This window comes from Emys orbicularis, chromosome 2 (assembly GCF_028017835.1).
Source record: "Emys orbicularis isolate rEmyOrb1 chromosome 2, rEmyOrb1.hap1, whole genome shotgun sequence".
In the NCBI taxonomy this organism is placed as follows: Eukaryota; Metazoa; Chordata; order Testudines; family Emydidae; genus Emys; species Emys orbicularis.
The window spans coordinates 251960064-251980401 of NC_088684.1; the positions used below are offsets into that span (position 1 = coordinate 251960064).

General features: G+C 46.0%; 1 protein-coding gene across 1 annotated transcript in view; it reads left to right on the forward strand.

The window, feature by feature from the left end:
• The window catches only part of CALCR (calcitonin receptor), a 161675-nt gene that overhangs the window by 116921 nt on the left and 24416 nt on the right, over positions 1–20338 (forward strand). The window contains exons 9-12 of the mRNA XM_065398458.1: positions 3124–3277; positions 8374–8434; positions 8525–8591; positions 13032–13250. Of these exons, the coding sequence (XP_065254530.1) occupies positions 3124–3277; positions 8374–8434; positions 8525–8591; positions 13032–13250 (501 nt within the window). The remainder of the gene's footprint in view (positions 1–3123; positions 3278–8373; positions 8435–8524; positions 8592–13031; positions 13251–20338) is intronic.

A 20338-nucleotide genomic window follows, 5' to 3' on the forward strand; every position in this document is an offset into this window, starting at 1 on the left:
CTAGAACCTGGAGATTCTCTATCATTAGACTCTCCCCTAAGAGAAGTCTCTGTCCGATCCACATGCTCCTCTGCAGCAGTCGGCTTTCCCCCATCTCCTAGTTTAAAAACTGCTCTACAACCTTTTTAATGTTTAGTGCCAGCAGCCTGGTTCCACTTTGATTTAGGTGGAGCCCATCCTTCCTGTATAGGCTCCCCCCATCCCAAAAGTTTCCCCAGTTCCTAATGAATGTAAACCCCTCCTCTCTACACCATCGTCTCATCCACGCATTGAGACTCTGAAGCTCTGCCTGCCTACCTGGCCCTGTGCGTGGAACTGGGAGCATTTCTGAGAATGCCACCATAGAGGTCCTGGATTTCAGTCTCTTCCCTAGCAGCCTAAATTTGGCCTCTAGGACCTCTCTCCTACCCTTCCGTATGTCATTGGTACCTACATGTACCACGACCACCGGCTCCTCCCCAGCACTACACATAAGTCTGTCTAGATGCCTCGAGAGATCCGCAACCTTCGCACCAGGCAGGCAAGTCACCATGCGGTTCTCCTGGTCATCACAAACCCAGCTATCTACGTTTCTAATGATCGAATCTCCCATTACTAACACCTGCCTTTTCCTAGCAGCTGGAGTTCCCTCCCCCGGAGAGGTAACCTCAGTGTGAGAGGCAACCCCAGCACCATCTGGAAGGAGGGTCCCAACTATGGGAAGGTTTCCCTCTGTTCCCGTTGACTGCTCTGCTTCCCTGGGCCTTTCATCCTCCTCAACAGCACAGGGGCTGTCTGACCGGAGGTGGGACAATTTTACAGTGTCCCGGAAAGCCTCATCAACATACCTCTCTGCCTCTCTTAGCTCCTCCATTTCCGCTACCCTGGCCTCCAAAGTCCGTACGTGGTCTCTGAGGGCCAGGAGCTCCTTGCACCGAATGCACACATACGCCACCCGCCCACAGGGCAGGTAATCATACATGCTGCACTCAGTGCAATGAACTGGATAGCCCCCACTCTGCAGCTGGGCTTCTGCCTGCATTGTCTCCTGGTTAATGAAAGGGTTGTTTAAGCAAGAAGTTTTGAATGTAGTTTGGTTTATAGGTTTTAAGGGGAATAAAGGGACCCCCACTCCCTTCCCACTCCCCTTCCAAACTGCCTTGCGAAACTCCCTGTTAGCAGCCCCTGTTCGCAAAAGCTCCCTGGTTACTTGTGCGCTGCTTTATAAAGCCCTGGCCTGTGTGAATGCCCCGCCCACTGATTAAGGCTCAGCCAATTACCAGAGGCTTCTAGCTTTCAGACCTTCCTTTGAAGCTCACAGCTTCCAACTGCCAGCCACAGCACACGGTCCTTCAAACAACCAAACAACCAAACAGACTGACAAACACAAGCTCAGCACACAGCAAGTAACCCCCAAGGGTGCTGTATTTGCTCCTCCTTCACCTGAAGAACTCCCTTGCGAAACTCCCTGTTAGCAGCCCCTGTTCGCAAAAGCGAACTTTGATGCTAAAGAGGCAAATCAAGCCTAAACCCGCCTCACAGCCCAAGTAATCAGGCTGTGCCCTGGGGAGCTCGACAGAAGTCAATGGGAAGGAATCTGCTCCTTCAGCTACAGAATGGCAGCTGTCACTCCACAATCACTACTGCAGCCTTGGTGTTCTGAGGCTCCTGTGCTTCCCTGCCACAAGCCAATGGATTCCAGCAGACACCGCAGCAACAGCCTAGCCCATCGCATCCTCAAAACCCCCTTACATGTTGGGATGCAAGGAGCCTCTCTGTATACAGACAGAATTCTCCTCATACCCAGTGGCAATAAGATATGATTTGCAGAGAACTTGAAATCTTGACCTGTAAAGGCAACTGGCCTTGTCCTGCTCAATCCTCTCAGCTTGACTGTGCTTTATTGACACTACCTCATTTAGGGAGAGATACAGAGTTGCTCCGCACCATTGGAACTTTGGCAGGTAGGCAGAAAATGGTAGACAACAGGACTTGTCAGGCTTCCCTCCACAACCTGTGAGACAATGGCCATGGCCCCATTTCAGCTTTCTAGTAGCAATGACCTTATGCAGGGCTTGTGCTCAAGCGAGTGCAAGGATTGCAGTTATGCTTAACCTCTCCTAGAGGTCACCAAGGTGAGCGAATCCTCACACCTTCCTTTTTGAAAAAGTGGCACAGAAGCTGGGCACAGTCTGGCCCTTTGTAAACACCTCTCCTCCTTTTTTCCTCTTGTTTTTTGCTTCCGTAAGAGCAGTGGAAAGTACAATAACGCTGCATATGCCTTTAGAGGCCCTCATCAGCATTCATGGGACATTAACCAGGAGAAACTCCCACTGACTCCAATAGCAGTTCATCCTCAGTAGGCAGTGAATAAGAGCTCTAGGTGTGATTTACACTAGCAAATTAGGTCAGTTTAACTATATCAGTGAGGGATGTGAAAAATCCACACCCCTGAATGGTGTTGTTAAGCCAACCTACATCCCCATATAGATAGCGCTAAGTCGATGGAAGAATTCTTCTTTCAACCCTAGCTATTGCCTCTCAGAGCGGTGGAAGATCTATGCCGACAGGAAAACCCTTCCTCTCAGAGTAGGTAGTGTCTACACTGAAGCACACAGCTGTGCCGCTGTAGCGTTCTAAGTGTAGACACACCTGTAAATATGGTCCATTCCCTGTATACATTTTTGGGGATTATTAGATATAAAATCAAACAGGAGAGCTGTTTATAGCTTGTAATGATTTGAATAAATGTAAAAGAAAACAGCTGAATTAGACATTTTGGCGGACTCAGTTGTTATCTCTTCTGCACAGAACTTGTAAACAGCTTTTTCTAAAAAGCCCAGACTTCAATTCTAAAACTCATAGACTAAAAATGTTTTGAAGTGTGGTTTTACCAGATCATGCTTTCTTGAATTTTGTTGTTGGCACCTGATTTTTATCAGTTATGAGAGACCTTGACTCCATTTTTCTGATTTATCAGTATGTTATAGCCCTGTCAATGACATTCGCTGAAGAAATCTAGCAAATGCTAGGAAAGGTTGTCTTGAAGCTTAGCACTGATATTTTGTTTGCCTGCTTGGTTACAATTTGTAAACCATTGTCTGCCCAGATCTGCAGTTTACCACTCTCCAATTTGTCTGACAGGTAAGCTGCAAGGTGCTGCAGTTTTTTCACCAGTACATGCTGGGTTGTAACTACTTCTGGATGCTCTGCGAAGGCATATATCTTCACACTCTAATTGTGGTGGCAGTATTTGCTGAAGAGCAGCGTTTGCACTGGTATTACCTCTTGGGCTGGGGTATGTATTTTATAATTCATATCTTCTCGGTCACTTCTTTCCAATGTTTATGGCACTTTTATACACTAGGGACCTGATCCTGCCACCACTTGCACACATTACTAGCCTTATTCATGGGTGTGTATTAGGACCTAAGTTTGATCTCTTGGGATTTTAAATTTGAACTGGATTTCATTTATTTGCACAGGACAATGTGTGTACTCATTGTAATTAATACACACATGTCTGTTAAAGTTAATAGTAGTTAGTATCCTTGATGATGGTAGTCTTGGAAGAAATGGCCAAGTGTTGAACATGTAAATTTCTAACCCCAAACATATAAGGTAATATATCTAAGTATCTCAGAGCAATGTACAGATAAGTAAGTAAACATCCTCAACACCCTGTAACTGACGTTACAAATCCATGTGCTACAGAGAACAGATGCAACAACAATTTAAATCACATGCACACAACCTAGGGAGCCGGGTCTAGAATTCTGCTCCTTCAGCACCAGATATGCAGGCCTCTATTGTGTCTGCAAAAGATGTCCCTTGGTTAGGAATAATAATAGCGGTAGCCCTCATTCTCCTCTGTTGTTTGGCCAGTAAAAGGCAACACATGCACATACACACAGCCAGTCCCTTACAATGGGATGCAGACTCTTTCACTTTAAAATTATTTGCTATAAATCCAGCCCAGGTAAGTGGTGACAGAAGGCCCTTACCATCAATACTTTCTTTAGCGGGCTACAGATAATGAATTTCTGGTCTCATTCCAATTCCCAGTGAATGAGTGCCTAGCCCATATCACAAAACTCACGAACACATCTGGGAAGCAGATCAGCGATCTTTGTCCTTTTTCTCATTTATATCCATTTCAGGATTCTTTGCCCATGTCTATCTATTTCAAACCTAAGCTGCAGCCGACAGAATTTACCCTGTGCTGTCCAGCACCCCCTCTGCAGGTTTCATGTCTGCTGAGCTTCTTTTCATTTATGGTAGGAAGAAACCAAACCTCACCAGGAAAAAAAATTGTGGGCTTAGGTATAAACTAGATGAGACAAAAATGAGAACTGGCTTGAACCTGCATCTGTTGCTTAATTCCTCCCCAACCACTTCTCCCATGACAGGTTGATTTAGTTGGGGTTGGTCCTGCTTAGAGCAGGGGGTTGGACTAGATGACCTCCTGAGGTCTCTTCCAACCCTAATCTTCTATGATTCTATGATTCCTTCATAGAAAGCAACAGCAGAATGCAATGCTTCGCCCCTTTCACTGGGAGGGATCGCTTCTTAAGAGTGTGGCAACCTCCTCAGCTCCTGAGCTATATGGGACTCAGTATTCCATGGATCACCACTGATCAGAGACCTTAAGAATTAAACAGCACTTAAAAGCTTCTCCCAGTTTAAGCCCCAGAGAACATCTCCTTCCTATAAATTCCAGATTAGATAGAAATCGTCTCTCCCTTTCTTGTGAGATTAGCAATGTTCATGGGAAGGGAGGATTTTACATACTCTAGGATTTAAAAATGCATGGATCATTATGAGCCCTAAACAGCGGGAAGTTTTTTGTCCCTGGACAACTTCATAATTGGGGAAAGGTATGTGCAGCGTCTCTGTCAGTTGAATAGCTCAGCCTGCACCAGAGCAAGCACATCGGCCTTAATTCAACGGGGGATCATTGGTTAGGGCTGTGCTGAAACAGATTCTTTCACAATATAACTAGAAGTGCACTCAAGCCAAACTCCATTTTGTGCCGTAGCAGGAACAGGCCTCGCTTGTAGGGATTTGTCATATTTATCACTGGTTGGCTACTTTCAGATGCTTCCTAGAAGCTATAATTTGTGATTTTTCACACAGCCCAATATAGGGGACAGCACATAGCTGCACCACTCTGAGGAATGACCAAGAGAGGTGTGCCTGGTGCCTGGCTTCTTAGTCAGCCCAAGGGGTGTACGCTCTGTTTCATCTATAAGGATGGTACAGATTGCCCCTTCTCTTTCTGGTGCACCAGCCCAGCTCCATGCCCAGGTCTGGGGAAAGAGAGAGTTGAATCATGGTCTCATCTCCTTCCGTCCCTCTCTGTATGTTTTGCTTCCTGGAAGAAGTAAAGACCAAGCAGTCTTTATTCACTGTTTCTGGTTCACCCCTCCAAACTTTGTGGAACTGCACAAGGGCAGATCACAATTAGGTCTAAATTTGGAGAGTACCATTGGAAATTAAAGCTAGATAAATATGAGCTTGCTGAACTGTAATTTACTAATGAAAACTTTCCACTGTGACCTTAAGATGTACATTTGAATGTATAGAGCCAAATTCTCTGTGCATATGCACCTAACAGAATAATAAAACACCACTCTCATCGTGTGTAGCACTGCACCTATCAAACCATGGGTTTACCTGAAAATGTAAATTTTGGTATTACTAAGTGGCTCCATAGAAATGGGATCTGGAGCTATGTTCTTCCTGCTGCTTCTTGTGCATCATTGTCGTTAAAAAGATTCTGCAACTGGAACATCACTAATAATGTTGTTAGTGATGCGTGAAACAGAAAAAGATCTAGTTTGCTCTTCAGTAGCTGCATTGACTCTGCCGTCCTAACTGTAGTGAAAAATTATTTTGGCAGCTGAGTAAGTGGATATCTCTTGAAGACCCCCAGGGAGCTAATACAGTGACCAAAATGACATCATATTCACATAGTAACTTTTCTAGCCATGAGCATTCTTTGAAGGTGAACTGAACAAAGTTTAGCTTGCCAAGGCCTGAGTTCAGGTCTCTGTGTTCTCCTAAAAGCACTGGTGAAGTCACTGACGCCCAAAGCAAGCAATCCAAAGAGCTACATTCCTCCTACTATAGAAAGCAATAAAACTGTTTTTCAACTAGTTCACTTTGAAATGTATTAATTTTAGGGCTGTCGATTAATCACAGTTAAATCACACGATTAACTCAGAAAAATTAATCGTGATTAAAAAAATAATCACAATTAATCGCAGTTTTAATCGCACTGTTAAACAATAGAATGCCAATTGACATTTATTAACTATTTTTGGATGTTTTTCTACATTTTCAAATATATTGGTTTCAATTACAATACAGAATACAAAGTGTACAGTGTTCACTTTATATTACTTTTGATTACAAATATTTGCACGTAAAAATGACAAACAAAAGAAATAGTATTTTTCAATTCACCTCATACAAGTACTGTAGTGCAATCTCTTTATTGTGAAAGTGCAACTTACAAATGTAGATTTTTTTTTACATAACTGCACTCAATAACCAATAATGTAAAACTTTAGAGCCTACAAGTCCACTCAACCCATAATACTCTGACTGACCTAGTTAAACCCTTGATGACTGGTTCACTACTTCTAAGGTACTAGTGGGGTTCCAGTGTAACTCAGAGGCAAGCACTGATGGTGATTCAGTCACTTGCCCCCTAAGAACTAGTACAGATGGATTCCAATAACCACTCAGACACTTAGCTAAAGAGAGAATTTTCCCAGGGATGGCAAGAAAAGCAAAGGTTGCAAATACCCTTGATATGGAGGCTTAAACACTTACAACTCAAAGTAAACAATAGCAGTTCTTATTTGGGCTGCTGGGGCAGTCCAGTAGAAAGTTCAGAGTCTTCAGGCTTAGTGCCTGGGGTGCCCTCTTCAGCCCAGTCTTCTATTCAAAGCAAATAGGAACTTGCAGGTTTCCAAGCCAGGATCACTTAGTGGTATCTCTTTCATTGGGGCCCCTCTGTACTGGCTTCCTGCCCAGTCTCTGCTGCTTCTTCTCAAGTCCCACACAGACATACACCTAGCAGTCACACCTGAGCTACACAGTTCCTGGTGGTTTCTCCATGCAACCAGCTTCCTTGCTGCTCCTGGCTTGACATGCCATTGCCGTAATCCCAAGAACCAGGACACATCCCAGGTCAGGGTCTTTCCATGTTTCTGGGCTCCCTCCACACACATGGTCAAGGGAAGGGGTTGTGCAGGGTTGTTAGATAAGGTCGTTTCCTGCTTACCAGGTCCATCACAGTTTCCGAAGTAAAATAATGTATAAATTAATGCTATCATTTTAGCACAACCTCCCTTTTCATGGTTCTTAGCCTGTTGGGATGGGAAGTATCATGCAAGCAGAGGGAAAGGCTTGATTACTGAATCACCATGCTGTTAATGGTGGGGGTGGGAAACTACTGTGGCGTGGATGTCCGGAGATTCAAGGGTTTGGATGCAGGATTCTCAAGACCCCCCACCCCCAGATGATTGAAAAACATCAAGCCTGCTCCTTCGGTCTAGGAGGAGAATAGAGCATGACAGGTTTCCACGCCTTCAGCCCAGTACAAGTGGTTCCCTTATGCAGGATTGGCATAAAAAGAAAAATGGGCCCCCTACATCAGTCTGTCAGTGTGGTATCCTCCCCTTTCACATCCAAAGAGGACTTACGTGAGCTGATACGGGGATAGGAGGAGTCGGGATTTCTACCATACCCTCCCTACTAATGATAGACATGTGGAGTAGGGCCATCTGAATGTACTGTGGCTAGAAATCTGCAGAATTAGCAGAGTAAACACTCCAAGATCTCATCCACTTGTAAGACTCCTGGCTCCACTCTATACATTTTCTAGGGCCTGAGCCTCAGCTTCAGTAAAAGCAGCCTGGTTGCTGTACTGTCATTTATTGCTCCATCACCTGGCACGCAGAATAAGTTACTGCTGTTCTGTTCAGTGGGGATTTACATACCAAGGAACCCTGCTTTCCAAAGGGAATACTTCATGTAGAACTGCATGCTCCCTCTCTCTCCTCCCCAGTGTATCTGGCCATTCCCCCTTTCCCTGCAGGTATTTCAACATGCCTGGAGTGACTGACAGCAGCTTTGAGCTGAGATTGTAGCATGACACCTCTCCATGGCCGCTTTTGACAGCAGTATCACAATTATTTCCCTCTATATCTCACAACCAAGAAAGCCATATGACCCGAAGTCAGATGGAATTATAATTCTTTTGTCAAAGCTTTGAATTCCCATTTATATGTGATTTTTAAAAAGAAGAAATGTTATTTTTAGTGTCACATGAACGGCATGCCAAAAAATATGAAGGCTGATTTATACCTTTAATCATTGTAGGGTTTCCTTTAGTGCCAGCATCTATTCACGCTGTTGCAAGAGCCAAATACTTCAATGACAAGTGAGTATTATATATATTTTAAAGGTACTTAGCACATTTTATAGCTATGTATAAAAACGTATTTGAGTTAATGATATATTCTCCCCCCAGCTGCTGGATGAGCGTTGACACTCACTTGCTCTATATTGTTCATGGACCCGTAATGGCGGCTTTATTGGTAAGAATATTATGTTAACTGTTTAGTTACTCTTCCCGGAAATTATGCAAAATTGCATTGTATAGAAGATTCTATATCTTAAATAGGTTGGCCAAGGTTTTCAAAGGTAGCAAGTGATTTTGGATGCCCCACCTGAGACCCCTTAAAGGGACTTGATTTTCAGAGGGTGAGTGCTCAGCATTTTCTGAAAATCAAGCTCCTTCAAGGGGTCTCAGGTTGGGCAATCTAAAAACAGAAGCATCCAAAATCATTAATTCCTTTTGAAAACCATGGCCAAGCTATTTAAATTACCAAATCTTCTATTATATGCAGTTAACCTTATTTGTGCTAAATGTGCTGCATTATATGTGGTATAAATGAAATAACTATGTTTCAGACTAGCCTAGGCAGGGTGCTGAGACCAAGTCAATAATTCAGCATTGGTTTTCATAAATTCTGAGGCAGAAGGGAACATTGTGATCATCTTGTCTAACCTCCTGCATAACACAGGCCACAAAACTTCCCCAAAATAATTCCTGTTTGAACTAGAGCTTGGCTTTTACAAAAATATCCAGTCTTGATTTTAAAATTACTTTTCCCTAGAAACATGATAGATCTTTACAAGATAGAAAATTACCAGTAATGGAGAATCCACCACTATCCTTGGTAAATTGTTCCAGTGATGAATTACCCTTTTTTGTTGGATGCTGTGGTAAAAGAGAAAAGAGGTAGGGAGCTAACCTGGGAAGAGGCTGGGGGGATAAGAACCTAAATAGAATGTTTGAGTAGGGGAAGCACAGAGCACGAGACGGCAAATCAAGGACGTTGCAGCTAGGAATCCCAAGGTTGGCTTTTTTGTTTTTTTTCCCCCACTCACTCTGTCTTGCCGCCCTAGGCACCTACAAGTTCTGCCCATATAGTAAAACCAACCCCGTAACTTCCATTAATGTTCATAGGGCATGAGTGTATGCATCAGGGAACCCATTAGTTCCACTGTCCTATTACCATAAGATACTCAAACTGGTATAACAGACCTGAACACCCTGAAATTTTGGGAAAGTTTTTATTCAAACCAAACATTAGTCCCATCTCCATTTGTCAGCCAGATGCACTGTGTCAGCATCCCAACAGACTCAACATTCATTGGCTTGGGGTCCAACATCTACTTGCAGACATCCACATTATTTTTCTGAGAGATCAAATGCGATGGTGATGAGCATTGTGGAAATGTCTATAAATGAACATGGATCTGTTTCAGAGTAGTTAAAAATCTTTAAAATCTCGTTCTAAACCTCCTTTAAGAACTATTATTGGATTTCAGCAATACCAAGCTGCACTATGCCTCCTAACAATTGTCTAGAAAATCACTTACTATCTCTGTTCTAAGTTTAATTGCTCTAATCACATATGGGAAATGGAAAACTACACATGACAGTTTTGTAATATAGCATTTGTGAAAACAAGTCAACCTGCTTGGTGTGGTAACAAATTTTCTTGCCTGGAATGAGAATACTCAGTGAGCATCGCCTCTTTACAATCACTCGCAGCCAATGTTCCCTCTAATTTTTTATATCCACGTGCGGAATTAATTTTGTTATGTGCACCACTATGGAGGTGACATGTGGCAGGGGTGGGGCCAAGGGATTCGGAGTGGAGGTCTCAGGGCTGGGGCAGAGGGTTAGGGTGCGGGAGGGTGAGGGCTCCAGCTGGGGCTGAGGGCTCTAGGGTGGGGCCGGGAATGAGGGGTTCAGGGTGTGGGAGGGGGCTCCGGACTGGGGCAGGAGGGTGAGGGCTCCAGCTGGGGGTGCGAGCTGTGGAGTGGGGCCGAGGATGAGGAGTTTGGGGTGCAGGCTGACCTGGGGCTGGGGCCAGAGGACTCCCCCCAGCCCTCTGCCTGCCGGCAGCAGCTCCCGGGAAGAGGCACTTCTCCCCGCCAGCAGCAGCTCTGGGGCTCGGGAAGAGGTGCCTCTCCCCGCGGCAGCCCTGCATGCCCCCAACTTGCTCTCCTCCCCGCCTACCTCTCTCCTCTCCCCAGACCCCTGTGGCTGCGCGCCTGCATGGCCCTTTTGTCATGGACACACAGTACTCGTGCTCTCTTCCGGCTCTGTATGGTCCCTGGGAGGAACCCCGTTCAGTGCAACAGCCCTTCTTGGGAGTCCACTCTCTCTCAAAGGTTAAGCCATAGGCCCCTCTGCCTTCTGGAATCGCACCTCTCTGAACTCCTGTCTCTCACTGTGGCCCCCTCAGGGAGTCCATTCACTCTGTATCCCCCAGGTCCTCCACCCCCAGAGGGAATAATGCAACCCTGATCTCTAGACCGGAGTGACTCTCAGACAGCGTAAAACAGAAGGGTTTATTGAGCATCTGAACCCAGAACAGGAAACTCTCTGGGCCCTCAGGCCTAGCATCCCTCACTACAGTACATCTAGGTCTCTCCTGCATCCAGGTGAGCTCTGGCTGCTCTCTCTTGCCAGTCCAGCAGCCCCCTCCTTCCAGCTGAGGCATCCTATATCACCATCCCCACCACTCCTCCCTGTCCTTTGTCTTCCATCCCAGGTAAACAGGTTGCTGGGCCCTTTCTCCTCCATCCTATGTCCCCCCTGTGGCTGGAATTGGTTGGTCAGGTAACCGGGGTCCTCTCTCCTCAGCCCATTGTCCTTCCACTGGCCAGAGCTGGCTGCCTTCCAAGCTGGGCTGGGCCTCTTGGTCACCAGGTCACCAGTCACTAGGATCCCTCATCTCCAGGCCATTGTCCAGGATCCCAGGTGCTAGGTGAAGTCACACCTGGTCCTCTGCAACAACAAACCCTCTCCCACCACCTTGTTAAACATGCAGCACATAGGGAAACTGAAGCGCGCACACACACTATTCATGTAAAACACTAGAAAATTCCCCAACTTCGTCACACCTTTATAGCCTGCTGCATGGCCATGCAGCTTAGAGGGAATTTAGCTCACAGCACTGGATTTATTAAAGGAGCCTAAAAAATTTTCTGCTGTCATAATGCTGAGATCTGACAGAGGGCACATAAGACTTTTCGGATTTTTAATACTCTTCTCCAGTGCTGTATATTTCAGACACCCTAAGAAAAAGATCTGTCATGTTTCTAGGGAAAAGTTAATCTTTCTTTAAAATAGAGCTAATCCAGGCATGAGAAGGTGCTTAACCTGGAGAGACAGGGTTTAAATCCCCTCTTGCGGGTGTGCAGGGGGTCAATGGTTTATGGGAGCCCCACCATCCCAGGTAATGCCTCCCCACCACCACCCCAATCCACAAGGGAGGGTGATCTTTAAGGGAGCTACTACCTTTTATTTCCTTACCCATCCAGAAAAAGCCCCTCTGCCTTTGAGGTTGTAGGGGCTGTGTTATAATAGCTGGTTTGAAACTGTGCTGAGCATAATGTGGATGTGTCATGGAAACACAATATCTGCTCTTTGCCCAGCAGAAACAGAGAGTGGCAGGCAGGTTCAAAGGAGCCACATCTTTTTACCTTGGCAGACATTTTTTTTAATCCGTTGCCTGAAGGAATTCTGAAAGTGAAGGTTAGGTGATCTGAGTCAGCAAAGCCTGGGGGAAGCCTCGAGAATAAGTGGCAAGTGGGGACACAGAAATCATTTATTATTCCTCGTTAAGCAGAGCACAAATGTAAAACATTTGAGGTATTTCTCAGTAGTTCCAATACTGAAGCTTTTCTGATCATGGCTTTTCACGCTGGAAGGCCCAGATACGCTCTCTCATCTATTTATGGAGTTACAACTATTTTAATATAGCTCTGAGTAATACAGCAAAATCATTTCAGTGTTTTCAAAAATCTGACAAGAGCCTATTACAGTGCAGAATCTGTGTCACTGCTATGTGCATGATATCATGCCATCAGTGTGAAAGTACATGAGCTAGCTGTACTAGAGAGATGGAAAGTCCACATTCTGCTTATACTCAGGCTGTACCATTTCCTTAGGGACCAGATGGCCTGATTTCCAGAGGCGATAAGCATGCACAGCTCCCATTGGCTTTAGCAGGAGTGCATTTGGATATCTGACCACAAATGTGAGTGCTGAGCCCTTCTGAAAATCCTGTCCTTAATGCCCCAAACCAGCAAAGTACTTAAGCGCATGCTTAACTTTAAGCACATGAGTACTACCATTGAGTTCAGTAAAGAACTCAATGGTATTCAGTGGGCATAATTTTAGTGCTTTGCCGGATTGGAGCCAGAGAGCTCAGCACCTTACGGGATTGAGCCCTTATTGCCCAAAAAGGGATTTAGGGGGCATATCCTCCACTGATGTAAATCTGGCAGTAGGTGTGCTAAGGCACCCAAGGTTACATAGTTTGGTCTGTATGTTAATCACAATGAGCTGTTGTTATGAGCTCTGACGGGGCCATGAAGCTGTGTTTTGTTGTCATTGCTGGGTTTTGTATTTTAATTTGAGTGTTTTACCAATAAAGACTCTGTTTTTTCAGGTAAATTTTTTCTTTTTGCTTAACATCGTCCGAGTTCTGGTGACAAAGCTAAGAGATACTCATCGGGCTGAGTCCAACATGTACATGAAAGCTGTCAGAGCCACACTAATCCTGGTGCCCTTACTAGGAATTCAGTTTGTCATTATTCCCTGGAGACCAGAAAACAGACTTGCTGGAGAAATATATGATTACATCATGCATATATTAATGCATTACCAGGTATGGAATATCATAGCAAGTTAGGTGTTCATGTATTTGCCAGTAGGGTTAATTTTAGCAGAGGATTCATTTGCCAAATGCTTTGTCTCTGAAAGTAATCATGACCGCTTGGGCTTTTTTTCTTTTTCTCCAACATTTTCACATCATATATTACTTTCTTCTGTGGCTCTATTATTAGTGTGCAAACAGTCATCAGTAGCTGGGGAAAATGGGGAAAATGCTTCAAGAATTACAGAATAGTGATGTTTCTGCACTGAGTAGAGAAAATTGAGATCTCAGAGGGCTTTAAATGTTGTTCAAAGCCCTGCTAATACAAATGTGCTCAGACAGCCTTTCCGAAAACACTGCAGAGGGGATGATATTAAAATTAACTGTATGTGGAAATCACTGTGTTAAGGAAGAGATGTTTGTATACAGTGGAAGAAAGGATCAAGATGATTAAGGTTCAGTTAATTGTTAATTCACAATTTTAAGCTGTTTAAATTAAAATACAACTCTAACATTTTGATTTTATAAGCATTTTGAAAGAACAGCATCAATATTTCAAAAGGGCTGCCTTCTATTTTCTCTTTTTTGTACAGTAATGCATCATTTTCAATTGCTTGGCTGTCTACCCTGGCCTCAATGCATGCTGTCCATCATTCACCAGGAGTGGCAGACTTCAAAAAATTGCACTTGTGATATGAATATTAGACACGTGTAAAGTGAACAAACATTCCATTGGCCTCTACTTTTTTTTTTTTTCATGCAGAGGCTCATGATGAAAAATTATTTGAAAGTTATAGATCAGTGAGCCAGTGTGCAAAACAATTCCCCCCTCCCAAGGGGAAAGTAATAACATAATAATTCAACTGATATCTGTGTATCAGTTACCTTAACATATTAGGCTATATTTTCAGCTGCATGTACAATGATTATCTACCTCTCAAAATGCCTGAAAACCAGTGTACCTGGGAAACCACAAATTTGCCTGCATATATAGCAATTGCATGAGCAAAAGTCGTGCATAACAAGTGCATGTGTATTTTAGTAGGTGTTGTACCTACACCGCTGTTCTATGCCTTGCTTATCAATTATAGTTCCCAGGAAAACTGCTCATTCACAACTTAAAAGTATTTGGTGGAAAATGAAATTATTTTATGTAAAATAAGCTACTTGAAAAAAACTATGTTGGATTTTTGCTAATAATGACACTCAATTCTTTGTGCAAGTAAACCACTGAATGAAAAACTAAAAATAAATTCAGGGGGCCTATATTTCCTAGGTAGAAAAGTTTACAGCAGAAGCTGTTTCCACTCATTTCTTGTAAATAAATTTTGATTAATTATTTAGGAGATGCTTATTTCAGCATGGCCAAGTGCCTGGTTAGTAGGGACAGCCAGGTGTGACTCTTAAAAGCTCCATCTTTATATCATAATTCCCATCAGACATAGTGAGAAGGTGTGTATCTTTTCCTGTCGTGGGCACCTCTGTGTATTGTCACGTCTGTGATCTCTAGGGATACAAGTGTGCCTTTCCAAACATCGTAACTGGGTGTCAGGCTAATGATACAGCTATCTCCACTTACAGAGAGGCAATGTGACCGTTGGGATAATCATTTTATTTATAAAGCACCCACCAGTGCCAGCAGGGCTGTCAGGAAACAACATCCTAATAACAAACAGTAGGAATTAGAACATACCACAGGCACTGGAAAAAACAAACAAAATCCTAAACAGAGGTATCACTGAAAAAAAGGGTAGTCCTTCCACTCATTAGAAGGGAAAACACAGCTGGAAGAGAAGTGCCCTCAAACACGGTTGTAAAGTGGGGAGGGATAAGGTGAAGCAGAGGTCCAAGGAAGGCAAATTCTACCTCCTATGGGCTTCCACAGCCACAGATCAGTCCCCGAGCAAGTAAAATGGGTCTCATCTGCCTGACTCCAAGAGACGGGATCCCACTTGTGGATTACAAGCAGACATAGTCACTTCCGTGCAGCCCAGACTTAGACACATATCCAAAGCAGGGCAGACTTTGGCACACTCATCTCTGGTCATATCTCCCATTGGTTAGTTTAGGCAGCTCCTCACCTACTTTACTGGCTTTCTGGATCATATCCTAAGGCACCTGGCTCTCCTCATTCATTGTTTAGGGATCCTAAGTGCCAAACTTGGCTTTGTGGATCTCAGTGTGGTTCCTGTGATTTTCTAGGAACCTAAGGGTATGTCTACACTACAGGATTAATTCAAATTTATATAATTCGAATTTAGGAAACCGATTTTGTAAATTCGAATGTATTCGGCCACACTAGGCACCATTAATTCGGTGGTTTGCGTCCAAGCTACCATAGTAGCATCGATTTCCAGAGCGTTGCATTGTGGGTAGCTTTTACATAGCTATCCCATAGTTCCCGCAGTCTCCACCCCCCTTGGAATTCTGGGTTGAGACCCCAGTGCATGATGGGGCAAAAAACATTGTCGCAGGTAGTTCTGGGTACAGCCTCCCCCTCCCTCCCTGAAAGCAACGGCAGACAACCATTTCGCGCCTTTTTTCCTGAGTGAACTCTGCAGACTCCATTCTGCATCAAGCATGGATCCCGTTGTGCTCCAGAACACAGTCTTGAACATTATAAACACCTCGCGCTTTCTCGTGGAGTTTATGCTTACACAGGACCAGAAAAAAGAGGCGAGGAGGAGGAGGAGGCGGCGATTGCAGCGCAGCGACCAGCGTGATGAGGACATGGACACGGACACAGAATTCTCTGAGACCGCGGGCCCCGGTGCTTTGGAGATTATGATGTTAATGGGCCAGGTTATAGGCTTTGAACGCCGATTCTGGGCCCGGGAAACAAGCACAGACTGGTGGGACCGCATAGTGTTGCAGGTGTGGGACGATTCCCAGTGGCTGAGAAACTTTCGCATGCGTAAGGGCACTTTCATGGAACTTTGTGACTTGCTTTCCCCTGCCCTGAAGCGCCAGAATACCAAGATGAGAGCAGCCCTCACAGTTGAGAAGCGAGTGGCGATAGCCCTGTGGAAGCTTGCAACGCCAGACAGCTACCGGTCAGTCGGGAATCAATTTGGAGTGGGCAAATCTACTGTGGGGGCTGCTGTGATGCAAGTAGCCAAAGCAATCACGGAGGTGCTGCTACGAAAGGTAGTGACTCTGGGAAATGTGCAGGTCATAGTGGATGGCTTTGCTGCAATGGGATTCCCTAACTGTGGTGGGGCAATAGATGGAACCCATATTCCTATCTTGGCACCGGAGCACCAGGGTACCCAGTACATAAACCGCAAGGGGTACTTCTCAATGGTGCTGCAAGCACTTGTGGATCACAAGGGACGTTTCACCAACATCCATGTGGGCTGGCCGGGAAGGGTTCATGACGCTCGCGTCTTCAGGAACACCAATCTGTTTAAACGGCTGCAGCAAGGGACTTACTTTCCGGACCAGAAAATAACCGTGGGGGATGTTGAAATGCCAATTGTTATTCTTGGGGACCCAGCCTACCCCTTAATGCCATGGCTCATGAAGCCATACACAGGCAGCCTGGACAGGAGTCAGGAGTTGTTCAACTACAGGCTGAGCAAGTGCAGAATGGTGGTAGAATGTGCATTTGGCCGTTTAAAAGGTCGCTGGCGATCCTTATTGACTCGCTCAGACCTCAGCCAAACCAATATCCCCATTGTTATTACTGCTTGCTGTGTGCTTCACAATCTCTGTGAGAGCAAGGGGGAGACCTTTATGGCAGGGTGGGAGGCTGAGGCAAATCGCCTGGCTGCTGATTACTCGCAGCCAGACACCAGGGCGATTAGAAGAGCACACGATGAAGCGCTGCGCATTAGGGAAGCTTTGAAAACCAGTTTCATGACTGGCCAGGCTACAGTGTGAAATTTATGTTTGTTTATCCTTCCTGAAAACCCGCCCCCTTTATTGACTCATTCTCTGTAAGGAACCCACCCTCCCCCTTCCCCCAGCTTGCTTTCAAAGGAAATAAAGTCACCGTTGTTTAAAAATCATTTATTCTTTATGAATTGATTATAAAAAGAGGGAGAGAACCTGAGTGGGGTTTGGGAGGAGGATCAGCGGGAAGGAAAAGCCCAGTAAAAAAAGGTTAAGAAAATGGCAGCCTTTTGCTTGGGCTGTCCACTGGGGTGGAATGGGAGGGTGTACGGAGCCTCCCCCCCCGTGTTCTTACACATCTGGGTGTGGAGGCTATGGAAAATGGTGAGGAGGTAGGGGGGTTATACAGGGGCTGTAGCGGCACAGAACCTGAGTGGGGTTTGGGAGGAGGATCTGCGGGAAGGAAAAGCCCAGTAAAAAAAGGTTAAAAAAATGGCAGCCTTTTGCTTGGGCTGTCCACTGGGGTGGAATGGGAGGGTGTACGGAGCCTCCCCCCCCCCGTGTTCTTACACGTCTGGGTGTGGAGGCTATGGAACATGGTGAGGAGGTAGGGGGGTTATACAGGGGCTGTAGCGGCACTCGGTTCTCCAGCAGCCGTTCCTGAAGCTCCACCAGACGCCGGAGCATGTCTGTTTGCTCACGCAGCAGCCCCAGCGTTGCTTCCCGACTCCTCTGATCTTCCTGCCGCCACCTCTCATCTCGAGCGTCTCTCCTCTCCTCACGTTGGTCCCTTCTGTCCTCACGTTGGTCCCTCCTGTCCTCACGTTGGTCCCTCCTGTCCTCACGTTGGTCCCTCCTGTCCTCACGGTCACTGGCTTCTTTCCTATACTTGCAAACCGTCTCCTTCCACTCATTCAGATGAGCTCTTTCATTCCTGGTGGATTGCATGATTTCGGAAAACATCTCTTCTCTCGTCTTTTTTTTACGACGCCTTATCTGGGATAGCCTTCGGGAAGGAGGAGGGAGGCTTGAAACATTTGCACCTGCTGGAGGGAGTGAAAAAAGGAGAGAATTTTTTTAAAAGATACATTTTTCAGAACAATGCTTATACTCTTTCACGGTGTATACTATTCACATTACATAGCACATGTGATTTCTGTGCAAGGTCGCATTTTGCCTCTTAATATTGAGTGCCTGTGGCTTTGCTGCTAGAGATCACAGACGCAGGTCGGGGCAACAGAATTCACCTTGCATGCTGCCATGGTAAGCCACTGTCTTTAGGCTTCTGCGCCCTGCTTTCCCACATACCAAGCAAAGCCCGTTGTGCTGCAGTTTTCCTGTTAGCTTGTTTTCTGCTGCTGAAGGTTAACACCCCCCCCCCTCCAATTCTCTGGGATGAGTGCTTTCTCCCTCCCCCCACCGCGTGGCTGGTATCAGGGAAGATCCCTGCAGGAACCAAACTAACACCCCCCCCCCCACCCTCCATGAATTCTCTGGGATGAGTGCTTTCTCCCTCCCCCCACCGCGTGGCTGGTATCAGGGAAGATCCCTGCAGGAACCAAACTAACACCCCCCCCCCACCCGCCATGAATTCTCTGGGATGAGTGCTTTATCCCTCCCCCCACCGCGTGGCTGGTATCAGGGAAGATCCCTGCAGGAACCAAACTAACACCCCCCCCCACCCGCCATGAATTCTCTGGGATGAGTGCTTTATCCCTCCCCCCACCGCGTGGCTGGTATCAGGGAAGATCCCTGCAGGAACCAAACTAACACCCCCCCCCCACCCACCATGAATTCTCTGGGATGAGTGCTTTATCCCTCCCCCCACCGCGTGGCTGGTATCAGGGAAGATCCCTGCTAGCAAAACGCGAAAAGCTCTGGGCCAATCCTCCCCCCCCCCCCCTTTGCACTTGGCTAAATGCAGGGAAGGATTTCTTTTCAGCCACAGGCAAACAGCCCAGTAGGAACGGCCACCTCAGTCCCCTTAATTAAATTCCCTTATTTCAACCAGGTTACCCTAAGCGATATCACTCTCCTGAGGATTACACAGCAAGATAAAGAACGGATGTTGCTTGAATGCCAGCAAACACCGGGACCATACGCTGCCAGGCTCTGTCAGGCAATGATACCAGATTACTTGCTACTAGCATGGCGTGGTCAAGTGTCCTACCATGGAGGACGGAATAAGGCTGCACTGCCCAGAAACCTTGTGGCAAGGCTTTTGGAGTACCTCCAGGAGAGCTTCATGGAGATGTCCCTGGAGGATTTCCGCTCCATCCCCAGACATGTTAACAGACTTTTCCAGTAGCTGTACTGGCTGCGAATGCATCCCAAGTGCTCAGGGCAAATTAATCATTAAAAATGCTTGCTTTTAAACCATGTTTTATATTTTAAAAGGTAAACTCACCTGAGGTCCCTTCCATGGGGTCATGGTCTTGGGTGCTGGCTTGGGAGGCTTGGGAGGGTACTTCAGTCAGGGTGAGAAACAGTTCCTGGCTGTTGGGGAGAACGGAGAGCTGGGTGCTCTCTGCCAGCTCGTCCTCCTCCTCCTCCTCCTCTTCCCCTTCCGCGGAATCATCAGGTGTACCTGATGAGATTATCCCCAGCTCGGAATCCACAGTCAGAGGTGGGGTAGTGGTGGCGGCCCCCCCTAGAAATGCATTTAGCTCAGCGTAGAAGCGGCATGTCCGCGGCTCTGACCCGGAGCGACCGTTTGCCTCCTTTGCTTTTTGATAGGCTTGTCTGAGCTCCTTGACTTTCACGCGGCACTGATCTGTGTCCCTATTGTGGCCTCTCTCCATCATGCCCTTGGAAATTTTTTCATAAGTTTTGGCATTTCGTCTTTTCGAACGCAGTTCAGCTAGCACTGAATCCTCTCCCCATATAGAGATCAAATCCAGTACCTCCTGTACGGTCCATGCTGGTGCTCTTTTTCGATTATCAGCCTGCATGGTTACCTGTGCTGATGAGCTCTCTGTGGTCACCTGTGCTCTCCACGCTGTGCAAACAGGAAATGAAATTCAAATGTTCCCGGGGCTTTTCCTGTCCACCTGGCCAGTGCATGCGAGTTCAGATTGCTGGCCAGAGCGGTCACAATGGTGCACTGTGGGATAGCTCCTGGAGGCCAATAACATCGAATTGCGGCCACACTAACGCTAATTCGAATTGACAAATTCGATTTTGGCGCTACTCCGCTCGTCGGGGTGGAGTACAGAAATCGAATTAAAGGGCCCTTTAATTCGAATTAAATGGCTTCGTTGTGTGGA